Source organism: Balaenoptera borealis, assembly GCF_965194805.1.
Source record: "Balaenoptera borealis genome assembly, chromosome: X".
Lineage (NCBI taxonomy): Eukaryota > Metazoa > Chordata > Mammalia > Artiodactyla > Balaenopteridae > Balaenoptera > Balaenoptera borealis.
In genome coordinates this window covers 18,994,881-19,016,025 of record NC_138881.1, presented here as the reverse complement: position 1 = coordinate 19,016,025, position 21,145 = coordinate 18,994,881, and the positions used below count along the sequence as shown (strand labels likewise).

At 40.7% G+C, this 21,145-nt stretch overlaps 1 protein-coding gene across 4 annotated transcripts in view; it reads right to left on the bottom strand.

Moving 5' to 3' along the window:
• The window catches only part of PHEX (phosphate regulating endopeptidase X-linked), a 196,099-nt gene that overhangs the window by 19,679 nt on the left and 155,275 nt on the right, over nt 1-21,145 (bottom strand). For all 4 annotated transcript variants that reach the window (XM_082375621.1, XM_082375623.1, XM_082375622.1 and 1 more), the window contains one exon: nt 7,044-7,098. In XM_082375621.1, the coding sequence (XP_082231747.1) occupies nt 7,044-7,098 (55 nt within the window). The remainder of the gene's footprint in view (nt 1-7,043; nt 7,099-21,145) is intronic.

The window sequence follows — 21,145 nt, the reverse complement described above, 5'->3', positions numbered from 1 at the left end:
TAAACACCCAAAGCAGCAGCAGGGTTTGTAAAGATCCTGTCAGTAAACATACTGTTTATTTTTTATCTGAGAACCTGTTGAAAAATCACTATAGACTTAGAAGTTAAATTGTTTTCCAAACGGAGTCATGAAACAGGAATAGAGCAGAGATTAAAAGGGATCACTCTGCTTTCAAAGGTAGTCACGTTCCTCTGCTTCTGTGACAGACAAATTCACAACTGAACAGCAAAGATTGTGAAGCCTGAACCAGATCTGGAAAAGGCGTTATATTATTTCTCTTCACCTCTAAAGAACCATGTGGTAGATCACCTACGAAGGTGACCACCGACAATGCCACCCACCCTGAATGCATGTGCTCCTCCTCCCACCAAGAGGAAAGCTATTTCCTCCCCCCTTGAATCTGGATGAGCCTTGGGACTTGTGGCCAACAGAATGCAGTGGAAGGGGCCGGGTGTGACTTCTGGGCTGAGGCCTTACAACTTCCATTTTTGTGCCCCCTTGGAAGTCAGCTGCAGTGTAAAGAAGTTGGGGTAATGAGCTGGAGAGAGAAGCCAAGTGAAGCAAGTGAGAGATGCCAAACGTCGAGAGACCTCTAAAGAAAGAGAGAGGCCCAGCCAGGCCCCAGCCATTAGAGCCAGCCCAACTGAGGCACCAGACATGTGAGCAAAATCATCTTAGATCCTATGGCCCCCGTCGAGCTGTCCCAGCCAAATATTACACAGAGCAGAAACAAGCTGTCTCAGCTGAGTCCCGCCCAAATTGCAGAATCATGAGCCAACAGTGGTGGCGCTTTGTTACGGAGCAATAGGTAACTGAAAGAGAACATATAAATCATATATCAGGAAATCAATAGGGGGGCTTCCCTACATGTGTGTCTGGGATCTTCTCTCTCAACTAAAAGTTCCCTGAAGGCCAAACCCTTATCTACTTGATTGCTGCTAAATTCTCCGTACCTAGTACACAGTAAGAAAGTAATAATGATTTAACTAATTGATTAATTAACTTTACCATTTCTTGCAAGTGACAGATCAATATGTAACTTATTTTAGTCATTTAACATGTGCATGAGGATTACAGACAACTTAAAATCCTTGTTATAAGGATTCTTCCTAAGATTTGTAATTATACTAAAAATATTTCACAGTTGGCTCCTGATGCAACATCAAAGTCACCCAGCAAATAGATAGGACCTATAAGTGGAAGGAACAAAAATTTTTGAAGCAACATGTTATTACAGGACATAATGATCCTTAACATGTTAATTGTTTGTCTCAACTATACCCAAGGAAGTGCTGTAAGATTTAATTTTTCCCTTTGGTGGCAGTTCCTTCCTTTGTTATTTCTTTCCAGCAAGGTAATTTGCATTTGAAAAAATGCTTTCCTACTGTTTTTCCATCATTGCAAACCTTCATTAAAGAAGTAAGAGTAAAATTATGCATTTCAATCATAGACCTATCAGAGCAGTGTGGGACAAACTTGTAATTTTACATAGCGCTAATTTTTGCAGCAGTAGCTATCACTATGCAGCCTGTAACATTTCATTTTTTCCAGGACTCTCAGCTGAGAATAGTACTCGGTCCTCTACAAGCCTCGGTCAATGCTGTTGACTGGATGAATTTAAGGGATGAACAATGGAAGCTTATAGCAACTGCTCTGCAATAAATGTCCCTTAAGAGGGACTGCTCCAAAGAGCTTCCTATTTGCAAAGGGTAATAGAGAATTCAGAAAATGACTGAATCATTGCAAGTTCCAATTCTCAGTTACATAATCACAATCTTTTGGACAAGAGCCAAAGAAAAAGTAATTTTAGATGACTAAGCCTGACAATGATAATGTTTCTTAATACTAAATTCACACCTTCGTTTTATCAATGGACGTTATTTAAATTAGCATGTCATAAAAATAAATAAATAAACTTGTATGCCTTTTAAAATGTGACTTGCTGGCCAGAAACAAGAAGACTCCTGCAGAGAAAATCTAGCCTTCCAAAAATAAAATGGGGAAGATGACAATTTTTCCACCTACTCAGTTTCTCTTTTGTTCTTTCTACCCGAGGGGTTTAACATAAGCACAGGATTTGCTGTCAACAACAAAACCACCATACTGCTGTCTGGAGCAACCATGAGCCCATGCTGTCATCAGGTAGAGGCTATTCTATGCCTGAAGTGGAAATGCATAAAAATCTCAGAGTTACAGGCAGCTTTAAGGTCACTTAGTTCAATTCCTTAGCAGAGGTCTACAAAAACCCATTCAAATGGTCCTAAGACTTCTCCCCTTAGGCATGTTCAATAACCAGGAGCTCATCCCCTTCTGAGGTGGCCCATTCCCTCTTCGAGTAGTTCTAAACAAAACGGTGCTCCTAATGTTGATCTGGAATCTCTCTTCTATCTATTGGTCTAGTGTAGTGGTCTAAGGTATTCTAAACACCCCTCTGACCTCCCCAAATTTAGTAAATGATTCTGCTACCTTAACTTTCCTTCAAAAATGTGAAAACAGTTACGAGTTTATCCCTCAAGTGTTCTCTTCTCAAGTTCTTTCAACTCTTTTCTCTTCAGTCATAAATTCTAGACCAGCAGTTCCCAAAACACAGGAAGAAGGGGAGTTTAGGGACTTCTGGCAGGACTTCTTGGGAATTTTTATGCTGCTAAGTACTGTGAGTCTACAAAACAAAGGGGAGGGGAGGACAACTCACCTCTATTACTACTTCACGGAACACATACTTTGGGATATTTTGTCTTAGGCCATTTAAATCCTGATTCTTTCCTCTGGAAATAATTCAGCTTGTTGATGGCGCCACAATTAGACCCAACACTCATGGGAGGGCTAAGGTGACCAGTGTGAGCAGAAAGAATACCCACTCGTTGGTTCTGGAGGAAATCCATCTAGAACAGATGGATGTACGGGAACCCATCTCACCAGACTGTGATTTCCATCTCTCCAGCATCTCCACATTTCCAATGTTGAGTGCCCAAACGATGCTTAATAATTATTCATTGAATGGGTATGTTAATAGAGGATGAATGGCTTCAATGCAAACATAGAACACTTAGGAAAAAAATAAAAATCTCTCTCCCACTCAGCATAAGGTTGAACACTAACATTTCCTAAGTTTCTATGATTTTGACTTCTATATCAGAATATCATCTCGTGGACCCAATAAACAAATACATTGATCAATAAGTTCAAAACCCAACCAGACTATGTCCAAGCGTCCAGGTATATAACCACAGAAGATCAGCTAAATCGCTGATGATAAGCAGGATCAAAGACCTCTAGGACTTTTTTAGTTGGAAGCAAGCTTAGCAAATATTTAGCCTAAACCTTTAATTTTATGGAAATATACATAAATTTCTAAACCTAACAATAGAGAAAAATGATTCCAAATACCTGAACACTGATGAAACTATGCAGCTGAGACCTGGGATGATATTAATGGATTTGGTCAATACACACGGATAATTTTCATTTATGCTAACTAATGATAGTGCTTCCCTATAGCAGGCTTTATCGATGCCTGCTGCTGTCCCTGGGCACTCACCATTTTCAAGCACACCAATCTGACAGCTTCCAACTGCCAGCACCTGAAACTAGTCGCCCCAGGGCTTTCTCTGGCCACCAGAGCCCTCTAGGCCTATGCTGGGCAACGCCGGGGAGTTAATACACCTGGTGGCAGTCCTCAATCAATGATGGAAAGTGAGTTGGATGACAAATACCCCAGCTCTTTTGCTCCTGAGATGGAATCATGCTGAAGCATATTCTACAGTTCCCCAGCAAAACGAGCCCCAGTTGCCCACAGTAATAACTGGCTGTAAAAAAAAAAAAAAAAAAGTGGCGGAGAAGGCAGAAGAGGAGAGTCAGAAGGAGATGTGACTCAGGTAATGAAATTGAAACTGTGATTAAAAATCTTCCAACAAACAAAAGTCCAGGACCACATGGCTTCACAGGTGAACTCTATCAAACATTTAGAGAAGAGCTAACACCCATCCTTCTCAAACTCTTCCAAAATATAGCAGAGGGAGGAACACTCCCAAACTCATTCTATGAGGCCACCATCACCCTGATACCAAAACCAGACAAAGATACTACAAAAAAAAGAAAATTACAGACCAATATCACTGATGAATATAGATGCAAAAATCCTCAACAAACTACTAGCAAACAGAATCCAACAACACATTAAAAGGACCATACACCATGATCAAGTGGGATTTATCCCAGGGATGCAAGGATTCTTCAATATACGCAAATCAATGTGATACACCATATTAACAAATTGAAGAATAAAAACCATATGATCATCTCAACAGATGCAGAAAAAGCTTTTGACAAAATTCAACACCCATTTATGATAAAAACTCTCCAGAAAGTGGGCATAGAGGGAACCCACCTCAACATAATACAGGCCATATATGACAAACCCACAGCAAACATCATTCTCAATGGTGAAAAACTGAAAGCATTTCCTCTAAGATCAGGAACAAGACAAGGATGTCCACTCTCGCCACTATTATTCAACATAGTGTTGGAAGTTTTAGCCACAGCAGTCAGAGAAGAAAAAGAAATAAAAGGAATACAAATTGGAAAAGAAGAAGTAAAACTGTCACTGTTTGCAGATGACATGATACTATACATAGAGAATCCTAAAGATGCCACCAGAAAACTACTAGAGCTAATCAATGAATTTGGTAAAGCTGCAGGATACAAAATTAATGCACAGAAATCTCTTGCATTCCTATACGCTAATGATGAAAAACCTGAAAGAGAAATTAAGGAAACACTCCCATTCACCACTGCAACAAAAAGAATAAAATATCTAGGAATAAACCTAGCTGGGGAGACAAAAGACCTGTATGCAGAAAACTATAAGACACTGATGAAAGAAATTAAAGATGATACCAACAGATGGAGAGATATACCATGTTCTTGGATTGGAAGAATCAATGTTGTGAAAATGACTATACTACCCAAAGCAATCTACACATTCAATGCAATCCCTCTCAAATTACCAATGGCATTTTTTCCAGAACTAGAACAAAAAAATCTTAAAATTTGTACGGAGACACAAAAAACCCGGAAGAGCCGAAGCAGTTTGAGGGAAAAAAACAGAGCTGGAGGAAGCAGACTGCCCGACTTCAGACTGTACTACAAAGCTACAGTAATCAAGACAGGATGGGACTGGCACAGAAACAGAAATATAGATCAATGCAACAGGATAGAAAGCCCAGAGATAAACCCACGCACCTATGGTCAACTAATCTATGACGAAGGAGGCAAGGATATACAATGGAGAAAAGACAGTCTCTTCAATAAGTGGTCCTGGGAAAACTGGACAGCTACATGTAGAAGAATGAAATTAGAACACTCCCTAACACCATACACAAAAATAAACTCAAAATGGATTAGAGACCTAAATGTAAGACCGGACACTATAAAACTCTTAGAGGAAAACATAGGAATAACACTCTTTGACATAAATCACAGCAAAATCTTTTTTGATCCACCTCCTAGAGTAATGGAAATAAAAACAAAAATAAACAAATGGGACCTAATGAAATTTAAAAGCTTTTGCAAAGCAAAGGAAACCATAAACAAGACGAAAAGACAACCCTCAGAATGGGAGAAAATATTTGTAAATGAATCAACGGACAAAGGATTAATCTCCAAAATATATAAACAGCTCATGCAGCTCAATATTAAAAAAACAAACAACCCAATCCAAAAATGGGTAGAAGACCTAAATAGACATTTCTCCAAAGAAGACATACAGATGGCCAAGAAGCACATGAAAAGCTGCTCAACATCACTAATTATTAGAGAAATGCAAATCAAAACTACAATGAGGTATCACCTCACTCCTGTTAGAATGGGCATCATCAGAAAATCTACAAACAACAAATGCTGGAGAGGGTGTGGAGGAAAGGGAACCCTCTTGCACTGCTGGTGGGAATGTAAATTGATACAGCCACTATGGAGAACAGTATGGAGGTTCCTTACAAAACTAAAAATAGAATTACCATATGACCCAGCAATCCCACTACTGGGCATATACCCAGAGAAAACCGTAATTCAAAAAGACACATGCACCCCAATGTTCATTGCAGCACTATTTACAATAGCCAGGTCATGGAAGCAACCTAAATGCCCATCGACAGACGAATGGATAAAGAAGTTGTGGTACATATATACAATGGAATATTACTCAGCCATAAAAAGGAACGAAACTGGGTCATTTGTAGAGACATGGATGGATCTAGAGACTGTTATACAGAGTGAAGTCAGAAAGAGAAAAACAAATATCATATATTAACGCATATATGTGGAACCTAGAAAAATGGTACAGATGAACCGGTCTGCAGGGCAGAAATAGAGACACAGATGTAGAGAACAAACGTATGGACACCAAGGGGGGAAAGTGGCCAGGGGGTGGTGGTGGTGTGATGAACTGGGAGATTGGGATTGACATATATACACTAATATGTATAAAATGGATAACTAATAAGAACCTGCTGTATAAAAAAATAAATAAAATAAAATTCAAAAAAAAAAAAAAAAAAAGGAGGAGATGTGACTATGGATGAATGGTCAAAGAAATGCGACTTTGCTCGTTTGGAGATGGAGGAATCACACTTGGACCAGCCAAACCAGACTCTTTGCTATTTGAAAAGCAATTTTCTTTCCTTTTCTCACATTGTTTCTTCCATCTGGAATTGTACTGGACCCATCACCATCAATTCGAATCCTAACAATCCTTCAAGGTCCACATTTTTCTAGTATGAGTCAATGCATAAGTGAACAAATGCATAAAAAATGAAAGCTACCTGTGTATAGGTTGGCTTTCCTACCCAGTCATACACTCTGGAAACAAGAATCAGTAAACAAATACCTAACATGGCGAGAGTAGGGCCGACCCATGCCAGGTTCCATGCCTTCCTTTTGCTGAACAACCACTGGCTTTGTTTCTTTGACTTTATATTCTATGCTCTGCCAAAACATCACGTTCTTCGTTACTTGTCAGTAACTGGTTTCTTTATTAGTTTACTTACCGAGGATATTCTGTTCCCCAAAAGAAAGGCTTCTGGAGCTCTCCTGCTGGAAATCCTGGGAGAAAGACAAACAAACAAAATTGTAAGGGATGTAGGGATTGATTTAATGATGAGTATCTGGTTCTAGCTTTGGCACTGAAGTTCCAAAGGCCCATCTTAAAGGTACTCCTCATGGAGCTGGGACCCCTCTAAGAGATCCAACTATCTCTAAGATGATATTAATTCAACTGAGTTTGCAATCAGTGCATTCCATCAGTTTCAAGGAAACTTATTTTGCATGGATACACTATTGGCAGTGTCCAAGCTGCTGTGAACTGGGTTCCTTCATAAACAGCACATGCAAGAGGCTTCCAGCTTTCTTGTGGCTTCCCCTGATACAGAAAGGGCCAGCTTCATGGGCACACAACCAGTGCAGTCACACAGGGCCGCCGTGCAGAAGGACCCTGCAATGGAATTAATGCTCTGCTGTCACTGTATGAAATGCTTAATAAATTTATGTTTGAATGTGATTTTGGAAGTGGAGACCAAGGGGACAAGAAAGCATGCATGTGAGCAAAGCAGCCATGCAAAATATTCCTGTCCACGGTTCCTTTTATGCTCCATTTGCACGCAGCATCCAAGATGCTCCCTGGGAGCGCAGAACTCCAGTAGACCCACAATATGTGCGAATTCAGCGAGACTCAAAACGAGTACAAGGTAAGCATGTTACATCTAGGGCTGAGTATGTGGGAGCTCTGACAGCCCTCTTGGGGCTCTTTCTGTTGGAAGCAGAATTTGCTTTGATCACCAAAGGGCAGCAGTGGCATTCTAAGAAACATGAATGGCCAAGGAACTCTGTCATACTCTTTCTTACTCCTGTATCGGTCAACCACATATACCGAAATGATGATGTAGAAGGAAAGGGAAAGACAGGACGACCCATAGTTTCTTTTCCTTTCAGTCCTTTCTTACTCATCAGTAAGCCAAAGGCAGAGAGTGTTGGTAGAATGTACATGTATATAAGAAATGAAGTAAAACCAACTGAGTTAGTTTTATGCAGTGTTTCCACTGTTCTGGCAAGAAGAAAATACATACCCATGTACAAGCTAGAAAATACAAACTACAATTTCGTCAATTCCACATCTCAGTTAAAAGTTCTTATATCTGGGAACTCCCCTGGTGGCACAGTGGATAAGACTCCATGCTCCCAATGCAGGGGGCCTGGGTTCGATCCCTGGTCAGGGAACTAGATCCCACAGGCATGCTGCAACTAAGAGTTCGCATGCCTCAACTAAGGAGGCTGCGTGCCACAACTAAGGAGCCCACATGCTGCAACTAACGAGCTGGTGAGCCACAGTTAAGGAGCCCTCGAGCTGCAACTAAGAAGCCTGCGAGCCACAACTAAGGAGCCCGCCTGCCACAACTAAGGCACCCACGTGCTGCAACTAAGGAGCTGGCGAGCCACAACTAAGAAGCCCTCGAGCCACAACTAAGGAGCCCATCTGACGCAACTAAGACCCAGAGCAACCAAATAAATAAATAAATAAATATTGTTTTAAAAAAAGTTCTTATATCTGTATTTGTTTTGGCATTGCACAATATAAAGATGAATGGTAAAATTACGCTGATGATTTAAATTTTTAATTTTTCTTACAACTTACAATGGTATTAAATAGCAAACAAAAACTACTGTGACAAGTCTAGAGAAAGAGAGGCCGTAGAAGGCAGGACAAGGCTATATATTTTAGCCCCTTTACAGCACTTTTTCCTGCTTTCTGAAAAAGAGGTCCCCATATTTTCATTTTGTACTAAGCCCCACAAACTATGTAGCTGGCCCTGGGTGCAGATGAGTGGGAGAAATGCCTTGCTTTGCTTTGCCTTTCCAACTCGCCACTAAATTTTGTACCCTGGGGTTGATCCTAGGAGCTGCACTTACAAGCCATCACAACTGGGAATGCAAAGAATAGTAACAAAAAAAATGAGAGAGAGAGAGAGATACCTTCTGCAACATCCTTGCCTGCTCCAGAGCCACTGCTCAAAGCCCCTGGAGACTAAAAGCTCTTTTATGAGTTCAAATGTTTTCTCTTCCCTCTCTCCCTCTCAACAATCTGTCTACCTCTCCTCCAAGACAGGACACTACGAGAAGTGACAGTAGGAAAGCACATTCTTAATTTAGAAGTGAAATATTAATTCTATGTAATTCATATACATATACTATTTATATTTTTTAAATAATATCATAGTTTGAGATTTCAGGGTGCAAAAACCTAATTGTAAAACAGAGCTGGATCCAGCTAGTAGTCCTCTCTCTTCCTGCTGCTTTCACATAAAGGAAAATGCATCTGACTCTGGAGGAGCAATGTCATATTAATCTTCATAATTTCCACATTTTCTTAAATATCTTTGGCATCTTTACATCCATATTCCATCATCTTTTTGGTGATTACTTTCAGTAAGTCATTCTGACTTGAATATATATATGCAAATATATATTACATATATATGCAAATCACAGTGTTTATATGAAAATTCTGTCTCACATAATATATCATCAAAAAGCAATGATATTTCCTAATAAGAACAATGATCATAGACCAATGTGACTTAATTATTAAATCATTATGGCTTTCCTGCTTGGTAATGTGCCCAGCTGGAAGCATTTATGCCCATTGCCAACCCCTTTACAGGAAAACATCTGACACCTGCATGAGCCTCCTTTCTGCCGCTGTTGCTGTTAGAGGCCCCAGACTCGCAGACCGCAGCCATCACACTCCCCTGATCAGCTGTATCTTCGCAGCTTGTCAGGGCCATGGAACCCAACACTGATCAACAGAAGAATCTGATGCCCTTAGGACCATTTTGCTGAAGTGAATGGATTAACTGTTTAAGCTGCATTTTTGGAGATGTCAACTGGCGAGAGTGATAGATCAAATCCCAACAGGGCCAACTCAATATCTTATCTCATAAAGCGAATGAGTTCTATTTAGCAAAGGTAGAAGCGAAAAATAATTAAATAAATGGAAACTGAATTCTCTTTCTTTTCCTCTCCCTTTTTAATAGGCTTTTCTTATCTTTTCTTGCATATCCATTTTATCTCCTCTTCTTCCCGTTTCAGCACTGCCTCACCACCTATTTCACACTTTTCAAGCTCCTTTTTCTATCAGTATATTATGGGAGACATTCCTCACAATGTAAGTGTGTGTGTGTATATATGTACGCATACATATGAACATGAGAGATAGGAGAGAGGGAAGGAGAGGGAGGAAAGAGAAATTTAACTATCGGACTGGCAAAATTTCATAAATTTAATAATACGTCATACTGGCCAGGGTGTAGGAAGCATGTTGGTGGGAATATAAATTCTTGCAAGCATTTTGGAAAGCAATTTAGTCATCTCTTAATGCTTTAAATGCCATTTTAAAAAACGAGTAACTGCATGCTGATAAGGAAAAGGCTCTAAGGGATGTTATTAAGCAAAAAAAAATTAAGTGTAAATACAGCATTCTGTCATGTATGAGTCCTTTTATGTGTACTACATGTGTAAATGTATGCATAGGTATATAGAGTCAGGTCTGCTATAACGCTTGTATTGAAAAGGTAAATTTGTTCCAACATGATTGAAATATCAGGGAAAAGACTGGAACATAACTCCAATTTCACATTTTCTTATGCGCAATTTTGTCCATGAGAAATGCTAGATGAAAGCAGAAAATTGCACCCAAATGAACTGAGCTGCTTAAGAGTACACAAAATGCACACATCCCAACATGGACCAGCTACCTCTGTCCCCCATGTGTTAGAAGCCCTACCCATCCACATCTGGTGTTAAAACTTTTCAGATAAACCTCCTTCCACCACTACACAGTAACTCACAAGCTGTAAGCCCTCCAATGCCAACTTCCCCAAGCAAACTTCAGGTCTTTTTTTTTAAGGGAAAGCACCATATTTACTGTAGCATTTATGTATTTACCCATTTAACATGTGTAAAACTGTGCTGTCGTTTTTATTAGGCTCCTAGCTTTTGTTTTCACACGTCACTGATAGTTTTTGATTGTTGTGCCCCAACGCCATTTGTCCCATAAGCCTCGTGGCTTTTATTGCACAGTTTTGCATAGTGCAGTGATATTTAGGACCACATGTCGCATTATAGCAGAACTGACTACGTATGTACACATCTATGTGTATATGTACACATATATATTCCCACCAGCGGTTCTCAAATTTTGTCATGCATCAGAATCACCTGGAGGACTGACTTACTGAAATACAGATTGCTGGGCCTCACCCTCAGAGTTTCTGAGTCAGTAGGTCCAGAGAGGTGGCTAGGAATTTGCATCACTAACAAGTTCCCCTGTGATGTGATGCTGATGGTTTGGGAACCACACTTCAAGAACCACTGCCCAATCACTGGCTCGCATGCACTGTGGTGTCATGGCTAAATATCTTTATTGCTGCATTGCTGTAACTGAGAAAAGTGTGCAACAACCTAGATGTTCAACAGGAGGGGAATGAGTTAATGATGGTATAACCATATTATGGACTGCTGTGCAGCAAATGAAAAGAAAGAGGCAGGTCTCCATATTCTAGCATGGGAAACTCTCTAAGAAATGCTGTTGGAATAAAGCAAGGCATAGATATAGATATATAAATGCCATTTATATATTTAAAATAACTATCCTATCAGTTTGAGTATATGTATGAAAATTCACAGAAAAGGTCTGTAAAATACACATCAAAGTGGTCATAGTGGTTACTTACCTCTTGGAGATAAATGGGATTTGGGGTGGTGGGTGGTTAAAGGGGCTTTGGACATAAATGTAATGTTTTAAATATTAATTAATCAAAGGTAATCAACTTGTATAATTAAAATGAACTCTTTTAGGGACTTCCCTGGTGGTCCAGTGGTTAAGAATCCACCTTCCAATGCAGGGGACGCGGGTCTGATCCCTGGTCGGGAAACTAAGATCCCACATGCCGTGGGGCAACTAAGCCCGCGCGCCACAACTACTGAGCCTGTGCGCTCTGGAGGCTGTGCACCACAAGTAGAGAGAAGCCCGTGCACCGCAACAAAGAAAGACCCCACATGCCGCAACTAAGACCCCAACACAGCCAAAAATAAATAAATAAATAAATAAATATTTTTAAAAATAAAATGAACTCTTTTAGAGATAAACAGGTGTGTGTATTACAGAAATTTCTCCTAAAGGTTATCCCAAAACAGTTTATAGTTAACTAAGCTTACATAGTAGTTTTTTGCTCATACATTTGTCAACACAAGCAAATTCCTATTTCAAGCAAAAATACAGACTGTGGTTAAATAATTCCAAACACTAAAATTCTGACAAAAGAAAATATTAGTATCTATATGTTGTAACAACCTCACTATTTGGTAGCAAAAAATTCTCTTTCTCAAATCTGCATGTAGGAAAATCACAAGGCCTGCTTTAGGCTTTCTACTTGGGTCAGCCTTTTGTTTTTACTGGCGTTTCTCATAACTCTATCAGTGAATATTGACTAACCTAGTTGGAATCTTCGCAAAATGGTGACCATAGAGTGCTTTTGTTTAGGACACAACTACGAAACAACTGATCACATTCAGTGGGCCAGGTTCAACTAGTTGGCCTTTAAAGTCATAAAGTTATATCCTAACTGTAGGTGTATCTTTCCAGGAAAAGTTAAATGCTTCAGTGTGTCTGGGTTTCAGCGTCCATTTTACTAGTGTAAAATCACATTAATTAGGGTTTTTAGTAAAGGCAAATATAGAGAAAAAAAAGCAAAATTAGCCCATTGTCCCACAGCTCAGACCTAAGAAAACAAACATATATCCTCAGGGATAGAGTTCAAACTGTATGGAGAGACGGGAAAAAAATTAATAATTTCCCTTTTTTCCCACCCCTCTCCCACCAGCCCAGAACTTCCCACTACTATGTACAAAACTAGCTTCAGATATTTACTCAAGTGTCACCTCCTTCTCATTAAGGCCTTCCCTAGTGCTTTTTAAAGGAGGAAAGTATTATTCTACCCCCCTTTCTTGCTTTATATCTCATCATAATACCACCATCTATGATACTCTAAATTTTACTTATCCTTTATAAAGTATCGTCTGTCTTTCCCCAACTGGAATGCAAGCTCCATAACAAAAGGACTTTTATTTTTACCGTTCTCTCACTGCAATATCTCCAGAACAATGCCTGGCACGTGGTAAGCACTCAATAAATATTTGCTGAGTGAATGGAATCTGTACTTTGTGAAACTCTAAACGGTGACTGGGGTTAAACGTTACCTATAACTATGAGTGCGTGTTAGCCAGAGTCTAAAACATTACACGACACTATTAGTACTACCAATGCGCTACTTCTTGAAGTTTCCATATTCAATACCAGAATAGGGCTATGTTCCATTATTCAAGTTCCGGTTTTCCTTTACCTTCTAGATTAGGTACTCTGTTGGTGTCATTCCCTTACAATCATGGCCGAGCTAGTGCAGTTTTGAAGTTTGCACATTTTTTTCAATAAACTCTTAATCAGAATGCAAATATTAACAAGATGAAAAGCTCTGCCCAGCTCCATGCAAATTCCATCACCCTATGTCCTCTTAGCCCTCCATACCACCAAGGAATAAAAGTAGGGTATTTTCCCTTTTATGGTTTTATGGCATATGCTACAAAGAGAAAATCACACAAAATACTGATTTAGATCAGAGTCCTTTGGTCCTAACAATACTGAATGCAGATAATCTCTTTTCCCTACATTCTTTGTATGCTTTCACATAATTGCCACATTAATTTTTTTTTAATTATTTATTTATGGCTGTGTTGGGTCTTCGTTTCTGTGCGAGGGCTTTCTCCAGTTGCGGCGAGCGGGGGCCGCTCTTCATCGCGGTGCGCGGGCCTCTCACTATCGCGGCCTCTCTTGTTGCGGAGCACAGGCTCCAGACGCACAGGCTCAGTAATTGTGGCTCACGGGCCTAGTTGCTCCGCGGCATGTGGGATCTTCCCAGACCAGGGCTCGAACCCGTGTGCCCTGCATTGGCAGGCAGATTCTCAACCACTGCGCCACCAGGGAAGCCCTGCCACGTTAATTTTAAGTTCCATATCCATAAGTGTATGGTTCAAGAAAGTTATCGTGTGGCAAGTATTTTGAAAGCATTTTCTTCCAACGTTTTGTCACTTGTAAGTTTTGGGTTTTGTTTTTTATATATTGACCTTACAAATGGTGATTATCTTAAGACAACTGTAGTCAGACTGGAAACATGTTGTTTCCGTGTTTGGTCAGATTTAACAAGATGGGAGGCCTCCAACTTTCAATACCAGTCTTCAAAACCCAGAGCACCTGCTTCTTCCCTTTCTCTCCATCAAACTTTTGAAAACTTACTAACACCCTCCATATCCAAGGGTGGAATTCAATCCTCGGTTGGTTGAACCTTCGGATGAAACCTGTAGATATGGAGGGCCAACTGTATGGTGCGAGGCAACTCGAACTCCATCTAAATTTGGGAGCAGTTCACTCTTAAATCCAGTCTTTCTTTTGACTCCTTTGAAGGAAGTGGCATTATTTGAATTTGTTCAGTTAGGATCTCTCCAGCGGCCTCGGGGGCAGAATTGGCACAGCCAGGGGCCAATGACAAAGTAAGTTCAGTCCAAAAGAAGTTGACAGGGGTGAGGTTCTAAAGGAGAATCCAATGGGCTTGAGAATGTGTAGGCCAATGTGCACACTCAACTGTTTAATTAAATCTGTTTCCATATTTGCTGTAGGTGCTTTCCCCAGAGAGGTACTTGGGTTTTCCATTAAGTGTGTATCACTATGGGTGTTTGTGATACTTTTATTGAGGGGCTGACTGTATCAATACATTGTATTATATTATTAGTCTTGTCAAATAACAGAATGCTTGGTCTTTTGCATGGATTTATTGGTGTATTAATGTGACTTTATTCTAGTACATGTCATGACAGTTATTTTCAAAAGCCTTAAGTATATGCTTATATTACTGAACTAATCCATGTATCAATCTACATTCCAAGGCTTACTGCTGATGTACCATCTTAGCAACATTATTATACTTCTTGGTGAGATTCACTTGTAGTTAATTCTGCTGACTTGTTTATTTTACTTATCCTGCCTAATAGCTCCAAGTTCTATAGTTCACTACGTGAATATAGTTTATGACCCTAATTTTGGAGATGTTAATATATTTAAATACCATCATAAAAACTACTGGGAGAAGTTTGGTTTGGTTATGATGAGGCAACTTCCATAAATAACCCGTGACCACTAACATTTACTGAGCACCTATGATGTTCCAAGCCACACAGGTAAGTTTTGAACATACAAATGTCCTCAAAGAACCTACAATCCAGTGAGGGGGAAAGGACGTAACTAGAAAAAAATTTCATTTTGCAAAATCTAAACAGGAAGGTGAACTGATACCAAAGCTCTCTAAAAGTGTATTTTTAATTGAAATGTCTTTTAAAGTCAGTAAAGAAAGACTGGATACATGGGAGTAGATGCATAGGCGTGTTTTGGGAAAGGGGTTAGCTGTACACATGTGTACGCTAATGGGTAAAAAATTCGTAAGATCAGTAGGGTCCAGAGTTTTCAACAGGCCCCCAGTTACTTTGGTGCATCCTAGTTGAGACCCACTGGCTAAGATCAGAATAAGGATTCTCAACCCCAACTGTACATTAGAATCCCTTGGGGAGGTTTTTAAAAATATACCCATGTCCAAGCCCCTGTCCCAGACCTATCAAGTCACAATGTCTGGGATGGAGCCCCGAGCAGCAGTATGTTTTAAAAGTTCCCCAGATGATTCTAATATGCAAACAAGTTCAGAAATCTTGGTTTAGGAAAAATAACTGATGTATATACATCAGCCCTCCTGTCTCATTCTCCTCTCTTCACTGCTCCTCAACACTGTGCTTGTAACGTATGATATTTTTATTATAATTTTGCAGACTATTCTTTCAAAACTGAAATTTTACACGGCTTATAAATTATGATTGTACAAAAGGACAAAAATAGTTTTAATTGCAACTGCTTTGGAAAATCCAGGATGAATCCTCACTCTAAGAGAGAACGAGTGTTACATCTTATTCAGGATTAGTTCTTATAATCAGATAAGCCGGATACCATTCTTCTAGAATCTAGGGGGCCATCAGTAGGGACATGGAAATTGCTGCAATTACAAAGCACTTTTGGTTATGTTTTTTGCTGTAAAGGGATTTCATTGTCATCTCACTGCTAAGATTAATAGTGGCTTTTTTTTCAATTTGGCATCTTGCAGTAATTTGGTGAATGCCAACCCTCCCCTTTCCAGAAAATATCAAGTTCTAACAGCTGTGACTCATGTCAAGGGATCCAGCAAGATGCCCTAGCCATCTGCCGGCTTCCTGCAGGTAACCTCCTGCCACCATATCTATCAGCCTAGAACTGACAAGCTGAAAGCAGCTTCTAAAATCTGCCCTCCATCTTGAAATCTTCTCTTCTGGCTCTTCTATTCTTTTCCTGCCAGAATTACCTCCAGGCTGCAACAAAGAGAACCTCTTCTTCTTTACCAGCGTAACCAACCATCCCTGTCTGCCCAGGCCTGAAGGGCTCCTGGGATGTGGAGCTTTCAGTGCTAAAATTGGGACAGTCCCAGGCAAACCAGGACAAGTTAGCCTCCTTACCTTTACCCAACCAAGTCTGACCTCTTTTGCATTTGAACTGCAATTTTATAGCTCAGCAGTTCTCGAATTTCAGCATCTAGTGGAGGTTTGATGGTTAAAATCTTCTTAAAACATCAATTGCTGGGCGCACCCCCGGAGTTTCTGATTTGGTAGGCCAGGGGTGGGACCAGGTAAAGCCCATTTATCACAGGGGATGCTGCTGATCCGGGGGCCACACTCTGGGAACCACTGTGCGGCTCAGTATCTCATATTCTACTCGCGTACCAGCAAGTCCTTTCATGCACACAATTGCTGTCCCAGGTGTTCAAAACTGACACTAGAGGAAGTGATGTTCAGTCCAGGCCTGGGAAAACAGCAGATGCTCAACAAATGCCTGTGTGGGGTCACTGAGCCATATCTGGGGTGAGATAATGGTCTCAAGAATGAAAATGTGACTAACATTTTCCCCTTATCAATTAGACCAAAAAACAAAAAGAAAAAAACTGAGTCTCTTTATTCATCTCCTCCAACAGTATCTTTACGATGCCCAACAGTATCTTTTACGATGGTAAAAGAAAACCATCTCAAAAAAAAAAAAAGAAAACCATCTCATCTGTTGTTAGTGAAAATATAAATTGGTACCACTTTTCTCAAGAGAAGTGGCATAATATGTATTTTTAAATCTCTTAAATTGAGCATACCATTTGACTCAGCAATCCCCTCCACATCTAGGAATCTACCCTAAAGGATAGTCTCAGATTTGCACAAAGACTTAGCCGCAAAACTCATCACAGAGTTTTGGGGGTTTTTTAACAATAGTGGAACAGCCTTAATGTCTTTCGGTAGGAAATTAAAGAAATTAAGGTGCTTTTATTTGGTGGAATACTCTGCATGGTAACTTAGAAGAATATGTAACAAATGAAAAAAATACTTGTTACAACTTTCAGTGGGAAAAAACAGTTTAACTGGACGAGTCCATAGTTAATTTCAATTTTTAAGTATGTAGATTAACATACGTTTGAGAGAGATTCAACAAAATTATTAACTGTAGCTATTTTTATAAATTATGATTAACTTTAAAAATATTTTTAGCTTATCTAAAATTTTCTAGATTTTCCACAATAAATATGAACTACTTTTGTAATAAGGGTTAAAGACAATTGATTTTTTTCAAGGGAGGACAAGTGACACTGTGACCTTCAAGACAAATCAGTGAGATTGTTCCCTGACTCCCTGGCCACGGCTCTTTTCCAGCTTCCTGATGCTCTCCTCACTCGGGCTCACATCCAGGTCGCTCCCAGTGTGTGTCCCACTCACACCCCACCTCTTGAATCAAACTGACCCTGAAAACCATTCTGTGCTTTCTGCTACCAGCCCTGCAGCGAACCTGCCCAGTCCTCTGTCTGGAAACAGCATGCGTCCTGCCCCACGAGAGTGTTTTCACAAGTGCACAGCAGGTGGTAAATGCGTCCCTCCAGGCATCGGTCCTGGGACTCACCAGTTACAGGAATGCCATGAGATTGCAGGGCTTCCCACTTAAAGGCAGCTTGTCTCACGGTGGCACTACCCAGAATGTCATTCTCAGCCGCCTCCTTGCTCAGGCCTCAGAGACATGGGGCTGTATTAGGACGTCCAGAGTCCTTGACTAGACCAGGACAAGAACATCTGAAAATAGTTGTAGCAGGTGTCCCACAACCTTGCTAAGTGCATCATGTGGCAATTCTGCAAACTACGTGAACTTTGCTCATGACTTAACTTCAACTCACTTAACAAAATTTTTTTAAATTTCAGAGTAAATTTTGTGAAGGAAAACGTTTTGGGAGAGTAGCTCAGAATATTCTTGTTAAGGTAGCTTATGAAATCTCTCAAATAACATCCCCACCCCATCGGAATCCAAGGATGGAAGAAGATCATGGGCATAGCCAAAGGGCTTGCAGAGAACAGCACTCTTAGAGACGGCAATAATCAACTGCTGCTTGATGCGACAGCCCTCTAAGACGTGAAATCACCACGACCTGGAGACCACCTGACCTTCTGATCCTCATCCCCGGCTGTCCCCACATCCTATAATATCTTGTTTCCACACCAAAGAAACAATCCCCCACCACATGGGTGAGGGCAGAATATAATGATTACTCTAACATACAATTATACCATGCTTTCAACTTTTTCACAGTGTGTTCACATGTGTCATTTCATGTAATTCTCGCATTTCTTATCTGGCATTGAACAGTGTAGGCTGAAGACTAAGAGCACGTCATCAGAGAAGCTGGGTTACACTCCCATCTCCGCAACTTACTAGTTGTGTGCTCTTTCGCACGTTACTTGGCCTCCCTGAGCTTCAGTTTCCTCTTCTGTAAAATGGCCCACAATACCAAGCTTAGAGACCTACTGTGAAGATTAGAGATAATATATGTTAAAGTATCCAGCACAATGCTTGGCACATTAATGGTTCTCAGTGAAGAAGAGCTGCACAGAACAATTATACTCTCCATTTTATGGGAGTCCTTCAAAGCATCAGCGGAAAAGTTGGGAAACTACCTGTATCGTCACTACACAATTATTTGAGAACAATCTTTTGGGATTTAACTTACCCACTCCCTATTTCCCCTCACCACTGCCATTGCCTAGGTTTAGACCCTCCCCATCCTTCTCTTGAACCACCTGCCAAACTCCTAGCGGGCGTAGGGGGCCTCAATCTTTCCCCTCTCCAAGCCATGATCTGTAAGACTAAGACCAAGGAACCAAAAATGAAGTTTCTTGCCTCTCAAAGAAAACTATACCAGTTCCCTATGGCCTGTTCCTCAATATGGCTTACAAGGTCCTCGTCTACTTCTTCTACATTTCATCTCCCATCCTGCCTTCTCGCCCCATCCCCCGTCTACCACATGCAGTCTGTGTCCCAGCAATTGTGACCATCTCACCGCCCGTTCCTGCTCCACGCTCCGCGTGTGTTGCCTTTGCACCAGCCAGCACTTCTGCATGTCCCAACCTGCCTACTTTGCCTACAGAATTTTCCTCCTTTCAAAGCCCACTTAAGTGCCATTTTCCCTGTGAAGCCAACCTTCACTCCCCTAGATGATTAGCACTGCTCTGTGGCTCCCGGGATGTGCCGCACACTCACCACGATGTCTTATAAATGACTGGTAGCAAGTCTGCCCCTCCCCGCTTCTCAAAAGCAAGGAATCCTGACAGCTAAGATTTATTGACTACCTACTATAAGCCAGTTTCTCTTCCAAGCATTTTGTATATATTATCACCTTTAATCTTCACGACAACCCTATAGGATAGTCACTACTATTATCTCCATTTTATAGATAATTAAACTGAGGCTTAAAGAAGTTAACTAACGTGCCCAAGGTTGCAAGTTATCAGCGGCCAAGCCAGGATTCAAAATCAAAGCCCACACTCTTAACCACTACACCATACCATATTAAAAACCTAGCACTGAACTCAGTACCTGGGAAGTTGTAATGTCTGTATTACTTATTTCTTGCTATATAACAAAGTATCCCAAAACATAGTGGCTCAAAACAATAAACATTTACTATCTCACAGTTTCTCTGGGTCAAGAATTCGGAAACAGCTTATTTGTGTGGTCTGTCTCAGGGTCTCTCAAGCGGTTGCTGTCAAGATGTCAGCGTGGGCTGCAATCATCTGAAGGCTTGGCCGGACTGGAGGATACGCTTCCAAGATGGCATGCGCACACGGTGCTGGGCATGGGCAGGAGGCCTCGGGTCCTTCACACGTGGCCCTCTCCACCAGCTTCCTGAGGGCCCTCATGACATGGTTGCTGGCTTCCCCCAGAGCGATCAATCCAAGAGAGCAAGGCAGAAGCCAGATGTCTTTTATGACCTAGCCTCAGAAGTCACACCCTGTCATTTCCACAGTATCCTATTAGTTACAGACGTCAGCCTTATTCAGTGTTGGAGAGACTACACAGGGGTGTGAATACACAGGAAGTGAGAATCACTGGGGGCTCTATAAATATTAAGTGAATAAGGCGAAAAAATTACTAAGAATTGCTCTGCCAGGACCTCTTCTAGATAATGAGAAGTCTGGATTAGGTGGCCACTTAAGTTTCCTTCCTTCCTTGTAGCTCCAAAACTACGGGAGATTATTTTCCAATTCTCCCCAAATAGATTGTCAAGTGGATTCAGGGATTTAATTTCATTAAGGTCCAGTAGAGGCCACAGGTGAGTATTTGCTAACTTGGCTTCTACTTTATGGTTTTAGGCAGAGTCAGCAAAGTATGAGAAATTCTACCAGTCTGAAACACAGTTATTTCCTTAACAGCAAAACAAATCTATGTTTGATTTCAGGATTAATTCTATAGTTTGATGCCAGCGTTAGCCCAGCCTCTGCACAAAGGCTTATCTTCTTTCGCAGAGTATCTGTGATTAAACTGAGGCAACTAAATCCCTTGTGTATAAGAGCAAAGATAATAAAAAATCATTGGTTTTAGCCCTTAGGCCTTGCT